The sequence below is a fragment of the Myxocyprinus asiaticus genome, chromosome 14 (assembly GCF_019703515.2).
Source record: "Myxocyprinus asiaticus isolate MX2 ecotype Aquarium Trade chromosome 14, UBuf_Myxa_2, whole genome shotgun sequence".
Taxonomy (NCBI): Eukaryota; Metazoa; Chordata; class Actinopteri; order Cypriniformes; family Catostomidae; genus Myxocyprinus; species Myxocyprinus asiaticus.
In genome coordinates this window covers 36280610-36294361 of record NC_059357.1, presented here as the reverse complement: position 1 = coordinate 36294361, position 13752 = coordinate 36280610, and the positions used below count along the sequence as shown (strand labels likewise).

Genomic DNA, 13752 nt, shown 5'->3' with positions numbered 1-13752 from the left:
GTTGCTGTTTTATTATTTATCTGCATAACTAACTCCTTTTACACTACCAAAATAGTTACAAATAAGTACCATGAAGCTGAAAAATTTGGGAAGATATGGGGTGGGCATGTTTTTTTTTTTGTGCTGGCTCAAGTAAGAGCAAGGGAGTCATTATATTGGTAAATAAACATCTACAATTAAAATTTCTCAAACAGATTAAAGATAAATTAGGAAGAGTAATTATTGTGTTAGTTGAAATTCAGGAGCAATGTTGATCAAAGGTTGATTTTGGCTAATATTTACGCACCTAACGCTGATGATCAGGGCTTTTTTATAGATCTTGAAAGGATGTTGCAAGCCGCTGGCACCCCTCAAGATATAATATTGGGAGGAGACTTTAATCTATTGATGGACTCAGTCCTTGATCATAGTGAAGCAAAAGTCTGTAAACCCCCTAGAGGATGTGTAAAAATCTTGGTCTTACGGATATTTGGAGACTTTTGAACCCATCTGTTAGGGACTATACATTTTTTTTCATCAGTCCATAAGATTTATTCTAGAGTAGATTTTTTATTTTTTTTTATCCAAATCCCTCATTTCATCTGTTGTTGATTGCTCAATTGGAAATATCTTAGTCTCAGATCACGCCCTGGTGAGTTTAAAGGTGTTGCCATATACAGAGATCATATAGTTGGCGCCTTAATGTATCCCTTTTGCAAAATCCTGATTTCCAACAAATGTTAAAGACTGAAATCATTGTTTATATGGAGACCAACTGGTCCTCAGTATCCTCTGTGGGCGTGGCTTGGGAGGCACTTAAGGCAGTTCTTAGGGGTCGGATCATACAGTATGCCTCATTCATCAAAAAATCCAAAGCACGAGCACTCGTGGAGTTGGAAGGAAATATTAAAAGTGCAGAAGCAGAGCTGAAGCGCCGAATGTCGTCTGATGGCCTCAGAGAATTGAAATATAGATATAATACTATTTTGTCACAGAAAGTGGAGTTTTGGTTATTCAGGGCAAGACATCATACTTTGAGTCAGGGGACAAAGCAGGGAAGCTTTTGGCTAGATATATAAAGCAGAGAGAGTCTCTTTCTATCATTCCCTCAGTGAAATCTGCTGGTGGTGAAATATTTACCTTGGCTATTGATATTAATAATGCCTTTAAAGAATTCTATCTTGATCTCTATGGTTCCACGTCTTCATCTACTGATGAAGATATTAGAAACTTTGTGGAACCATTAGATCTCCCTAAACTGACGACTGAGCAAAAATTCTCTTGATTCTGAGATAACCTTGGAGGAACTTGACGAGGTAATTAAGTCCCTACCTACTGGCAAGGCTCCAGGGCCAGATGGTTTTGCCGCAGAATTTTTAAATCCTATGCTACAGAAGAGCTCCACTTTTGCTAGAAGTTTATACTGAATCATTAAAGAATGGAAAGCTTCTTCCAACCATGACACAAGCCGGGATCAGTCTGATTCTTAAAAAGGACAAAGATCCAAGCGAGTGTAAAAGTTACCATCTAATTTCCCTGATCCAGTTTGATGTAAAAATTTTGTCCAAAATTCTGGCTAATCGATTAAGTAAAGTTATGACATCACTTATACATATAGATCAGGTGGGGTTTATTCGAGGCCGTAGCTCTTCTGATAACATCAGGCGGCTCATCAGTATTATGTGGTCAGTAGCAAATGATCAATCTCCGGTTGCTGCCATCTCTCTTGACGCCGAAAAGGCATTTGATATGGTAGAATGGGATTATCTTTTTAAGATTTTGGAAATGTATGGGTTCGGGAGTACATTTATTGGTTGGATTAAGTTACATTATAGACACCCTGTAGCAGCGGTGCAAACAAACGGGTTAATTTCAGATTATTTTACTCTGGATAGGGGCACTCGGCAGGGTTGCCCTCTTTCCCCATTATTGTTCTGTCTTGCCCTGGAACCATTAGCAGCCGCGATAAGAAAGGAGGATGATTTTCCAGGGGTGACTGCGGGAGGTGTGGCGCATAAGCTTCTGATTTACGCAGATGATATTTTATTATTCGTCTCCGACCCCACTAGATCTATGCCTTGCCTCCACAGAATTATTAACTCCTTTTCCAAATTCTCAGGATACAAAGTCAATTGGTCTAAATCCGAAGCTTTGGCTTTGACAGCATACTGTCCAGTAACGGCCTTCCAGCCGGGTGCCTTCCAGTGGCCCAAACAGGGAATTAAGTATTTGGGAATTTTATTCCCAGCAAATTTGTCTGATTTAGTCAGAGTTAATTTTGATCCCTTAATAAAAAGGTTTTTGAGGGATGTGAGCAGGTGGGCTTCATTACATTTATCTATGATTGGGAAGGTTAATGTTATTAAAATGAATTGTATTCCAAAATGTAACTACCTGCTACAATCTCTCGCTGTAGATGTCCCCCTCTCTTATTTCAAGCATACACCCCCCTAGAGCAGCAGATACTCTGGAAGTGGTGATTGCTGCTTTTGGGAAGAGTCATGAGGCATCAGTGTATTACTCCCTGTTAATTCAGAGTCTGGGGGACGGCGCTTTAAATTCTCTCAAAAGATTATGGGAGGAAGATTTAAATTTGTTATTGGAGGAGGGAGTGTGGGCAAGGATTCTAAACAACATAAAGTCTGCATCTAGAAATGCAAGGGTTCGCCTCATGCAATTTAAGATTTTACATAGATTTTATTGGACCCCCTCTAGATTGTACAGGATTGGTCTTAAAGACTCCACCTGCTGGCGATGCCAGTAGACATAACCCATGTTTTTTGGGGTTGTATTAAAATTCAGGAAATTTGGTTGAGGATCCAGCGTTTTGTGTGTGACGTACTGGACACTCAGTTTTCATTTTTTGCCCCAGACTTTGTATTTTGGGTGATGGAGGGGTCCTGAATATAGGAGATATATATATATATATATATATATGAAAAGCTGGGTACTAACCAGCGTGATGATTGGCAGACAGCTAATCCTTAGGGGTTGGAAGTCAACTGATGTACCCTCATTTCGTGAGTGGTGCACCGAGTTGGGTAAAGTGGTAGCTTTCGAGGAGATGACTTCCAGATGGCAGAGGAACCTGTCGAGTTATGGCAGAAAATGAGGCAGTTATTTGTCTCATTTGGAGAGGTCCTAGCGGGGAGCAGTGGAGGGAGACAATTTTATTTATTTATTTATTTATTTTTATTTTTATTTTTTCTTCTTCTTTCACTATATGTTGAACTTTGTCTTTTTTTTTATGTACTAATTGTGTGTCTGTTTATATGTGGGTATTTGCTTATTTTATATTTGTGCGGGCGGGTGGGTGTCATAAAGGGTTTTAAGTTGATTCCTAATGTATAATTTTGTGGTTAAATTTATTCTTGTCTGTCTTGGAATCAATAAAAAATGTTAATAACACAAATAAGTACCATGGTATACATCGAAATATCATGGCGGTACCATCACTGTACCATGGTACCCATTAAAATATCATGTAAGAGACAACACAGTAAAGAGCCATTCACTAAACTGTAAAGTGACTGACAATTAAGGGATAGTTCATCCAAAAATGAAGTCTCATTGTTTACTCACCCTTATTCCATCCCAGATGTGTATGACTTTCTTTCTTCTGCTGAACACAAATGAAGACGTTTAGAAGAATATTTCAGCTCTGTAGGTCCTTACAATGTAAGCGAAAGGTGGCCAGAACTTTGAAGCTCTAAAAATCACATAAAGGCAGCATAAAAGTAATCCATACTACTCCAGTGGATAAATCCATATCTTCAGAAGTGATTTGATACATGTGGGTGAGAAACAGATCAATATTTAAGTCCTTTTTTACTATAAATTCTCCTCCCTGCCCAGTAGTTGGCGATATGAATGAAGAATGTGAAAAACAAAAAGTGGAGATTTATAGTAAAAAGGACTTTAATGTTCATCTGTTTCTCACCCACACCTATCAAATAAATTCTGAAGTTATGGATTTATCCACTGGAGTCTTATGGATTACTTTTATGCTGACTTTGTGTTTTTGAAGCTTAAAAGTTCTGGCCACAATTCACTTGCATAATATGGACCTACAGATTTGAGATATTCTTCTAAAACATTTGTGTTCTGCAGAAGAAGGAAAGTCATACACCTCTGGGATGGCATGAGGATGAGTAAATGATGAGAGAATTTTCATTTTTTTGGTGAACTATCTAGCAACATAGGTTACTTTAAAAAAAACAAAAAAACATGGCAGCTTCAAAATTCACATTTGGGGTATGACTGTGTGTAAATTATGTTGTAGGAGAAAACATCAAAATATCTTCAAGTAATGTTTACCACACATTATTTTACTCATAAATCCAAAACTGCCATTATAAAAACCCATAGGATAATCCTGAGGGACCCCATGTCTCAAATGCTAATTCTCTTCCAGGTTTTTGAACTAGGACCTGAACAGCTCTGTTGCAGTGCGAGCATGTGAAAGGTTCTTTGACAGGGTTCCCACGTATCCTGGAAAACCTGGAATTTTGCAATGCAGTTTTCCAGTCATGGAAAAGTCATGGAAAATGAGAAAAATATCTAAATGTCCTGGAAAATAATTTAGGATAATAAAACTGTTTGACTGTGTCGCTAATAAAGTTTTTGTTACATGTACATGGGAGTGATTGGGACTTGGGATAGGTGTCAAATACACATTTGTATTGTTTTGCCACTGTCGGCAGCTGCGCGTTGTGAAACAACATCAACAGGTGGCATTAGCTATGAAACGTGGAATGTCGTGGAACTTGAAATATTTGGGATGAAAATTAATGATTGAATGCACAATTAATTAAAATTGCAATATATCCTAGTGTGATAATTAAACCGCAAAAGGCTGAGATTTAATTGGAAAAACGATTTAATCTGCATATGTGGCGCTCTTCAAAATGAAAGTATGAAGCAGAACACTCTGAAGCATGCAGCAGCACATACAGACTATATATTAAGTTAATCAAATGATAGCTTTTTGGGGTTTAATAATAACACTGGACCACATAGCGAACTGCTTATCCTGAGGTGAGAAACTACAGTCAAAAGCGCACAGAAATGCAAAAATAAAAGCTTAATTTAAATGGCCGTGTGAAATGGGGAAAAGGGATATATTACTACTGTTTCGTAATGTAATTTTTACTGTAATTAAATAGTGATCATAATAATGTACTTAAGCAATTTTTCACATTTGTGAGGTTCTGTAGTGCAGCATTTCATTTGACAAAAATATCTCCAGTGTTGTTTTGGATTGTGCTGTATGGATTTTGTATAAAAGCACTTCATTTGAGAAACAATGCAGTGTTATGTTTAAAAAAAATGTTTTAATTAAAATATTTTTTTTTATTTGATTAAAGTTTTAATGTATTAATTTGTCTAGACACCATTCTGATATTAATATGTAATTAAACTGTTGAATAGGAAATTCTGAAGAAAAGAAAAAACATTCAACATATACATCTTGAAATCTCGTGTATTTTTGTATAAATAATATACCCATTGGGCACATAAAATGTCCTGGAAAATTGTGCCTTGAAAAGGGTGGGAACCCTGATAGATGTAACCGGTCTAATGGTATGACTGAGAAGTCTAATGGTACTAGGGTACACTTTAATGTACTTAACCAGTTTAACTTTGTTCCCTAACACTCATCCCTAAAACAGACATACTCGATTGAAAATGGCTGTCGTTTATCATAACTTTGTATTACAGAAACAAATGTCTGTATGCCTCCCTTTTAAAAAAAAAATTAAAAAAAGGGAAAAAAGGCTGTGTTATTTTCTAAAATAATGTTAAGTCTCAGTGACCTGCAGTGAGATCAAAAATGTGAAAAAATTAAAAGGATATTATCTGCGTAATCATTTACAATTCTAAATAATAAAGCGAGTGCGTGATTTAACCAAAACAAAAACTGAGTTAAGACAAAGCTGGGACAGAGAAAATCTAACATGACTACATTTCCCATTATCCACCGCGGATGTAAAAGTGGGCGGGGCGTGACTGACACATCGCGCGGGCTTCGTTTGAAAGAAAATGGCGGAGCTTCAGAATGATGGAGTTGAACGGTGAGTGTTTCTTTACAAGACTCATTATGTGTACAGGCACACTAAATGCACCTTCACGTCTGATGGTAGTTTTAAAGTGAAAAATGCCTTGTAAGTCAAAGACAGCTTTTAGAATCGTAAAATACCGCCTGATACAGTCAAGCCACAGAATACTAAACTAGTTAATGAGCCAACATTAAACACATACATGTATATGTGGCATCAAGCAATGTTTTGTAACTATCTTTAGTGAAATATAAAACTATAACAACTGAAATACAAATAATGCATACCAGTGTATTCAATTGCTTTGATGTGTCTCTGACAGGTGTGAAGCCAGCACCATCCACACAAGGGTAAATCTGTTTTCCGTACATTGTTTACATTTGCATGTACTTAGCAGACGCTTTTTTATACAGAGCTCGTCTTGAAGTTAACTCTTCTCTTTATTGTCATTATGCATAAGGTGCAACTACAGCATCGTTGTCTGTTTGTCGCACTCGTTCTTATCATAATCATAAACATTTGCCAGAGGCATTCTCATCACTCTTTATCAACTGTTTCTTTCTGTTGTCTAGGTCTCAGAAGTCCCTCATGGGATCAAGCGGCCACATGATAGTAACCACATCTCAGGTCCTCCTCAGAAGTCTCCCTGCACATCACCTGCAGTAATGGAGCCTTTAGCAGAAGAGGAACGACCAAATCACTCAAAGATGAACTCTGTTGAGGACGGTATCAGAGAAACAATGAGTGTGAATTTCACAGCTCCAGAACGAAGTCCTCGCTCACGGAGGAAATCATGGAGAAGATCGTCCCGAGGCAGGCGGTCTCTTCCACCTTTCCACAGTACCTCACAATGTGAGAGCAAGAACACTGCAAAACAAATATAGCTGTAAACTTGGAGTTTTTCTATTTTATGCCATGCTATTATGTGTTCTTCTCTTTATGTGTTTTAGCCCCATGTGAAACTATCAGTCTTTCTTTACCTGACAACGAGAGACTGGAAAAGCTATTCAAAGCTGCAATGCAGGTAAGGTATGTCTATGCCAGTCTGATTGAGATCCTGCTTTCTGACCTTCCTGTATTTAACTCTTCAAATTTCCTGTTTGTACACAGAGGACAGTGAAGCGAGTCAAAAATAGTTTATACACTATTCCTGGTGTTGATACAGAAACACTTCAGACTCAAGGTTAGTGTTTCATTATTCATCTTAAAAAGTGCAAAATTGTTGATACCAGTAACAGAGCATTTACTTTTAAGTACATTTTAAAATGCATTTAAAATAGGGCTGTGAATCGATTAAAATTGTTTAATTGCACCATTTTCTGTGATAATTCGCGATTAATCATTATGATCAAATTTTATTTACATTTTACTTTGTCTCAAAGAACGTGCAAGAAATTGGTTAATTATCATTTTTTTTAATATGTACATGTTAAAATGTTCAGGTTTTTGCAGATAGAGTTCGACACATTTTTTCAGGTTGTCAGTTTTAAATCTTTGATACAAGTGTATATACACATGCCATAAACCAGTGGACAATCTGTAATTAAAAGTTTGGCCATTTATTTTTTTTTATTTATTTTTTATTTATTTTTTTTTATATGGGATCAAATGGTCCGATTCAATAAACCCTCATATACATAGGCACCATGAAATGTATGCAAGAGTATTATTTATTTCTCATTCAAATTAGAATTCATCTGTCATTTATGGCACATTTTTGGTTCATGTTACATCTGCCGAACCTTAAATAGCAGCAAGTACAAGCCTTTTTTTTTTTCTCCTCAATTTGGAATGCCCAATTCCCAATGCACTCTAAGTCCTCGTGGTGGCGTAGTGACTCACCTCAATCCGAGTGGCAGAGGACGAATCTCAGTTCCCTCCACGTCTGAGACCATCAATCTGCGCATCTTATCACGTGGCTTGCTGAGCGCGTTACCGTGGAGGCTTCACGCTATTCTCTGCAGCATCCACGCTCAACTCACCACGCGCCCCACCAAGAGCGAGAACCACATTATAGCGACCACGAGGAGGTTACCCCATGTGTCTCTACCCTCCCTAGCAACCGGGCCAGTTTGGTTGCTTAGGAGACCTGGCTGGAGTCACTCACCATGCCCTGTCAAACTCGTGACTCCAGGGGTGGTAGTCAGCATCAGTACTCACTGAGCTACCCAGGCCCCCAAATTCCAAGCTTTTTCATGACACATATTTTTCAAATGAGAAGCTTTTCATTAATTAGCTAGCGGTTCCTGATTAAAGAGTTAAAAATATGATTTATTTTATATATCGATATCAGCTACAATGAACTGTGAATTATCAGTTATCAGTATCGGCCCAGAAATTCCATATCGGAGCATCCCTAATTTATACCAAGGTATATTGCCAATACAAACTTAAGTGTATATTGCCAATGCATTATAAGAACTATACATACAGATATGAAACAAACTGAATGCTAGTTAAGTTTAATTAGCTAAAGTGTAAAATCTCAAAACTAGGATTTTCTCTGGCTGCAGTCAGTCTCTATTGCACACGCTGGGTCTCTGTTGTGCAGTTTCAGTTTTAAAACTGGTTCAGATGGCAGTAAGAGAGTGTTTTCGGTGATGCGAAGAGATATAGTACTGCAGCTTGCCCATATCTCTCCCACACCTGGCTCACTGCTTGCAGGTGAAGTCTCTCTTCTCCATACAGTAAATCCGCTCCCGTGTTTATGTCCGGGACATGCTTCACGCATAATGAATAATGATGCATTAAATGTCAACTGTTAACCTTCAACTATCGCATAAATGAACGTGTTAAATTTCCTAGCTAATTTAAAAATATAAATTTTTTTCCCCTCTTATTCCAGTTTAATATGCAGCTATTAGCAACTATAAGCAAGTCATTCCTAGGTTAATTTTCATAAAGTATAAACAATGTGGCTCTGTGGGAGTATCAAAATATTGCTCTGTTTAAGAATCCTCACCTGTCCGACAAAGCAACATTGGCTCAATCAATGGCGTGAGTTTGGGGAGGAATTACCTCTATGTCTGATCAATCGCAGATGGGAGAGAGTGTATGAAATTCTGTTTGAAAACAGTGAAAATGTCCTTGTGGTGCAGAAATTACACATTTTACATTACATTTTTTATGTTATAATACTGTACATTCTACTATCCCAATTTATTGTTCATTGACAACTATTAGTAAGCCATTCGTGGGTTTACCTCCCCCAAAAGTATCAACACTGAGCCTCCCAGGCACTATCAAAACATTGATGTTTATATTTGCATGGCCTGCTGAGCTCCACCCATCCCTTTCTAGCTCAACCTATAGTGTGAGTTTGGGGTGTGGCTACTTGTTCAGCCGGGGGAATATGAACAACCATGGCAGATGTGTACACGGGAAAAGAAATTTAGTTAGGCCAAAATTCTAAGACTTGCTAAAAGAGACAGAGGAGGGAGTAAAACCAGAGAGAACATTAGCATCGCATTTTGTGATGTTAACATGAACAGTAATCTCTTGCAGTTGAATCTTTGCAAGTTGAATGGGACAGTCTGGCTAAAGAGATCAACAGAGAAACTCAGAATTCACTCCTGCGTGTAGTGAGGTAAATTACTCCTACACTGTAAAGTTTTGATTGCACTGCTGGAATACAGATGCTGGTGCACTCAGGTTTGCTTGATTTCTTTTTTCTGTATGTGTAGTGACCCGTTTGTTAAAGAGACCACTGCACGTATTCAAGAGGACATCAACAGGTAATTCTCTGTCTGGTCTTTGCAGCGTAATGCATTACCATTTCACACTAATTTCAGTCTTCACGATTGCATGTGCCACTTTCTTTTTTTTCTGGGTATTATGTACTTTTGAAGGTTACAGGCTGAAAGTATGTCATGGGAGTCTCTATTAAACAAACACTGGACCAAAGCTGACGAACTGGACAAGTGAGCACAACTACATACATAAATGCACAAGCACACACATGAATAGAAGAGATATGGACTGCTTCATACTCTTTGAAGATTTTGTTTGGTTAGTTATACATCACTGACCCGTTGCAGGTGTGTTGAGCGGGGAGAGGAGAAAGGAGTGCCACTGGAGCCTTCATGCTTTGCCAAGTCCTCACAGAGTCAACTCATTCTGAATAAACCGAACTACAAATCAGTCCTCATCAAGCAGCAAAAACTACTCAGAAACATGGAGCTAGTGGTGAGACCATACTGCTTTCTGCAGGCTGAAGCCTTTAGGATTCATTGAATATCAAACACAGTGCCTTTCAAAAGTATTTAGGCCCTTAACCAGTTCAGTCATTTGCATATAAAAAATAGTTTTAGTGTTGTGTTTCACTGTATTTTGTGTCATCCACTTTTCTTTCAAATTTAACAAGATGCCCATTCACACCGAATGACACTGGCACCCCTATTTTTCACTTTATATACAGTGTTTTAAGTAAGTTATCTTGAACTCATCTGATCTCAAGTGACAACAAGAACTGAACATTTTGAGGACATTGTGTCCTCAATTGTTTGTCATCTGTATAAACTCGAATACTTCAGCAAACAGTGTATTCCATTTTGTTAATTTTTGTTATAAGTGTTTTATAACAAACAATGAAAGTCACATGAAAGTAAATTGGTTTTCTTCAAATTAAGGTGACGTGCACATTAATATGTTTAAGTTTGAAAACGTCAGATGTTTCCGAAGGTCATAGTTTTCCAAAGTATGCGGTTATGAAAAGCATTGTCAGAAGTCTCCATTTTTGGTGGAGGAAAACACAGTTATAGTGTGGATGAGAGGCATAAACGTTGTGAAATTAATGCGTTTACTAATTTAAATGGATTACTGTAGATTTGGCCTAAAAATTGGAATTTATAAATAAGTAATAGTGCAAAAATTGGTTAAAGGAATATTCCGTGTTCAATACAAGTTGAGCTCAATCGACAGCATTTGTGGCATTATGTTGATTACCACAAAAATTGATTTAGACTCTTTCCTCCTTTTCTTTAAAAAAAAAAAAAAAATGAAAAATTGGAAATTGGGGGCCTGGGTTGCTAAGTGAGTAAAGAAGCTGACTACCACCCCTGGAGTCGCGAGTTCGAATCCAGGGCGTGCTGAGTGACTCCAGCCAGGTCTCCTAAACAACCAAATTGGCCCTGTTGCTAGGGAGGGTAGAGTCACATGAGGCAACCTCCTCGTGGTCGTTATAAAGTGGTTCTCACTCTCGGTGGGGCATGTGGTGAGTTGTGCGTGGATGCTGTGAAGTATCCACACGTGCTAAGTCTCCATGGTAACGCGCTCAACAGGCCACGTGATAAGATGCACGGGTTGATGGTCTCAGACGCGGAGGCAACTGAGATTCGTCCTCCGCCACCCGGATTGCGGCGAGTCAATACACTGCCACAAGGACTTAGAGCGCATTGGGAATTCCAAATTGGGGAGAAAATCACCAAAAAAAATTGTTACAGTGGAAAGTAATGAACCTGGAATATTCAATATTTTTTACCCGAATTATTTTTTGCTAGCTGTCGTATTCTCAAAATATTTCAGTCATCTCAAAATAAAACTCAAAACTGCTTTGAGAGCTTTTGTTATGTGCATCTCTTTTCATCCTTCACAGATGGACTCTCAGTGTTGTATAATGAGGGAACTGCTGTCTTTCCATGAGAAATCTCAGCTACTGGTAAAGGAGACTAGTGCCAGACTGGGTGAGAATGTTTGAATTTGTTCAAATAAAACAGATAAATAGACCTTTTTTTTTTTAGACACAATTCAGTTACAAAGCAGCATCAACATTTACTGCTAAAACTCCGCTCCACATACACGGCGAAATCAGACTAGACATTGCAAGATAAAGCAGCTGCTGTGATAGTGCTAGATGTTATTATTGTAATCCACAACAGTGTGAGATTGGTCATGGTCATTACAATAAACACCTGGCTCTTGTTTTTCCCACAGCTTGCAGGGCTGGATTCCAGAATCTCCCTTCATCTCCAGTCAGACAGCTGATAAAAGGACCCGAATCTAGTGTGTCCTCCTAGTGTATAGTGCTGTAATTACTCCTATAGGATTCAGTGTTTCACTGCAAACTTCTGTTGATATGATACGACCTTTTTGGCTATGCATTATTAACCTTTGTAACATTGGGACTGTTTTCCCTGTAACACTTCTCATTTGTTCTGTTGAAATACACATGCTCATTTTTCCAGTACTAATAGTTCTGCATATGACTATATAAATTTATAGCTGCATATTTTTCTCTGGATGCTCTGTGTGGACAGTAACATAAACCGATGCCTTTGAAACAAGCATCACCTAGTTTTGAACTGTCAGTGATGATAAATGAGACATTAATACTTTCAGAATTTGTACATGATACACTGAAATTGACACTAGATGGCAGTCTAGTTATTCACTTAGTTATTCAAAGCTCTGCTTTAACCTGTGTATTTTTAAGGATTGTTGTAAAGTGTTTTGTGACATGTTGTAAAATTTCTGTGTATTATTAAATGCCTTGACATTTACTATATAGAGAAATATTTGTCTTTTATATATAACATGTTTGCAATATTTTTACAATATTGAAATGTACAATTTTGATAAGACATTGATTCCATTTGAGCTCCCAATGGCTTTAAAGGGTCCTTAAAATGTCCTGGTATGTGCCTTTAATTTAGTGATTCCCACCTAGAAGTACCTCGGGGGTACTTAAAGAAATATTCTGGGTTTAATAGAAGTTAAGCTCAACTGTCAGCATTTGTGGCATAATGATGATTACCACAAAAATTAATTGTGACTAGTCCCTCCTTTTCTTAAAAAAAAAAAAAAAGCAAAAATCCCAGTTACAGTGAGCACTTACAATGGAAGTGAATGGGGCCAATTTCTGAAGGTTTTAAAGGAAGAAATTTGAAGCTTATAATTTTATAAAAGCACTTGCATTAATTCTTCTGTTAAAACTGATGCATTATTTGAGCTGTAAAGTTGTTTAAATCGTTATGGTCATTTTAGGGTTTGTTGACATTACATCGTCATGGCTGTAACTTTACACAGAAAAGGTTAGTAAGTTATTTTAACACACTAGAATCATGTTTTGGGTGAACTGTTCCTTTAAAACACGTTGACCTTTTGTGACATCTTGCCAAGTTTGCAGGCCATACTGTTGCCTTGGAACTTGGTTTCTTGTGAACATTTTCAATTAACAGTTTCTTTATTTGAAAGGAAGTAACTTGGTGAGTCTGTTTTTCACCTGCAGTATCAAATGTTTATAATTTCAAAGTGAATCACTGTAATAATGGTCATTTTATTAATAATGATGCTAAATGACATCCAGTGTACAATATGAATGATTAGGAGCACATTTCTGGTTTGATGCTGATGGGATGGGGCTGTGGGGTAAATGAGACAAGAAAGGTTGGGAAACACTGCTCTAATAGACGAGGGATAATACTCATTGATCCATCCCAAGATTTTTCTTTTGTTTGGGTGGTAAAATCATTGAATGAACTCTACTAGTGTCTTGATTCCAAGACAAACTTTGTGAGCAAGTATTTTGATGCTTTAAGTCATCGTTATTAGCTTAAAGACAACTGGCCTTTGGGCTTTAGTCATGAGCTCTTTGAGTGCCTTTTAGCCTTCTATTATGTTTATTCCTATGTGTCCCGTGACCATTCTATGGGCTTGACCCCTTCCCCCACACTTCCAGCCCTTGTTCTCTATTCTCCATAATTCAGGGGTGCTGAGC

General features: G+C 37.7%; 1 protein-coding gene across 1 annotated transcript; it reads left to right on the top strand.

The window, feature by feature from the left end:
• The first annotated feature begins 5981 nt into the window (after positions 1–5981).
• On the top strand, positions 5982–12535 carry LOC127451729 (kinetochore-associated protein DSN1 homolog). The gene is made up of 11 exons (XM_051716636.1): positions 5982–6053; positions 6361–6388; positions 6611–6890; positions 6989–7062; positions 7149–7221; positions 9543–9624; positions 9722–9772; positions 9887–9958; positions 10076–10223; positions 11632–11719; positions 11970–12535. Exons 1-11 carry the CDS (start codon positions 6022–6024, stop codon positions 12050–12052), a joined length of 1011 nt encoding a protein of 336 aa, XP_051572596.1. The 5' UTR covers positions 5982–6021; the 3' UTR covers positions 12053–12535.
• The last annotated feature ends 1217 nt before the right edge of the window (positions 12536–13752 follow it).

Excerpts from the sequence above, each read along its gene's own strand:
- LOC127451729 (XM_051716636.1), top strand. The coding sequence starts at position 6,022 with ATGGCGGAGCTTCAGAATGATGGAGTTGAACG. Across the intron at positions 6,389-6,610 it reads CCAGCACCATCCACACAAGG|GTCTCAGAAGTCCCTCATGG; the intron begins GTAAATCTGTTT and ends TCTGTTGTCTAG. Across the intron at positions 6,891-6,988 it reads TTTCCACAGTACCTCACAAT|CCCCATGTGAAACTATCAGT; the intron begins GTGAGAGCAAGA and ends TATGTGTTTTAG.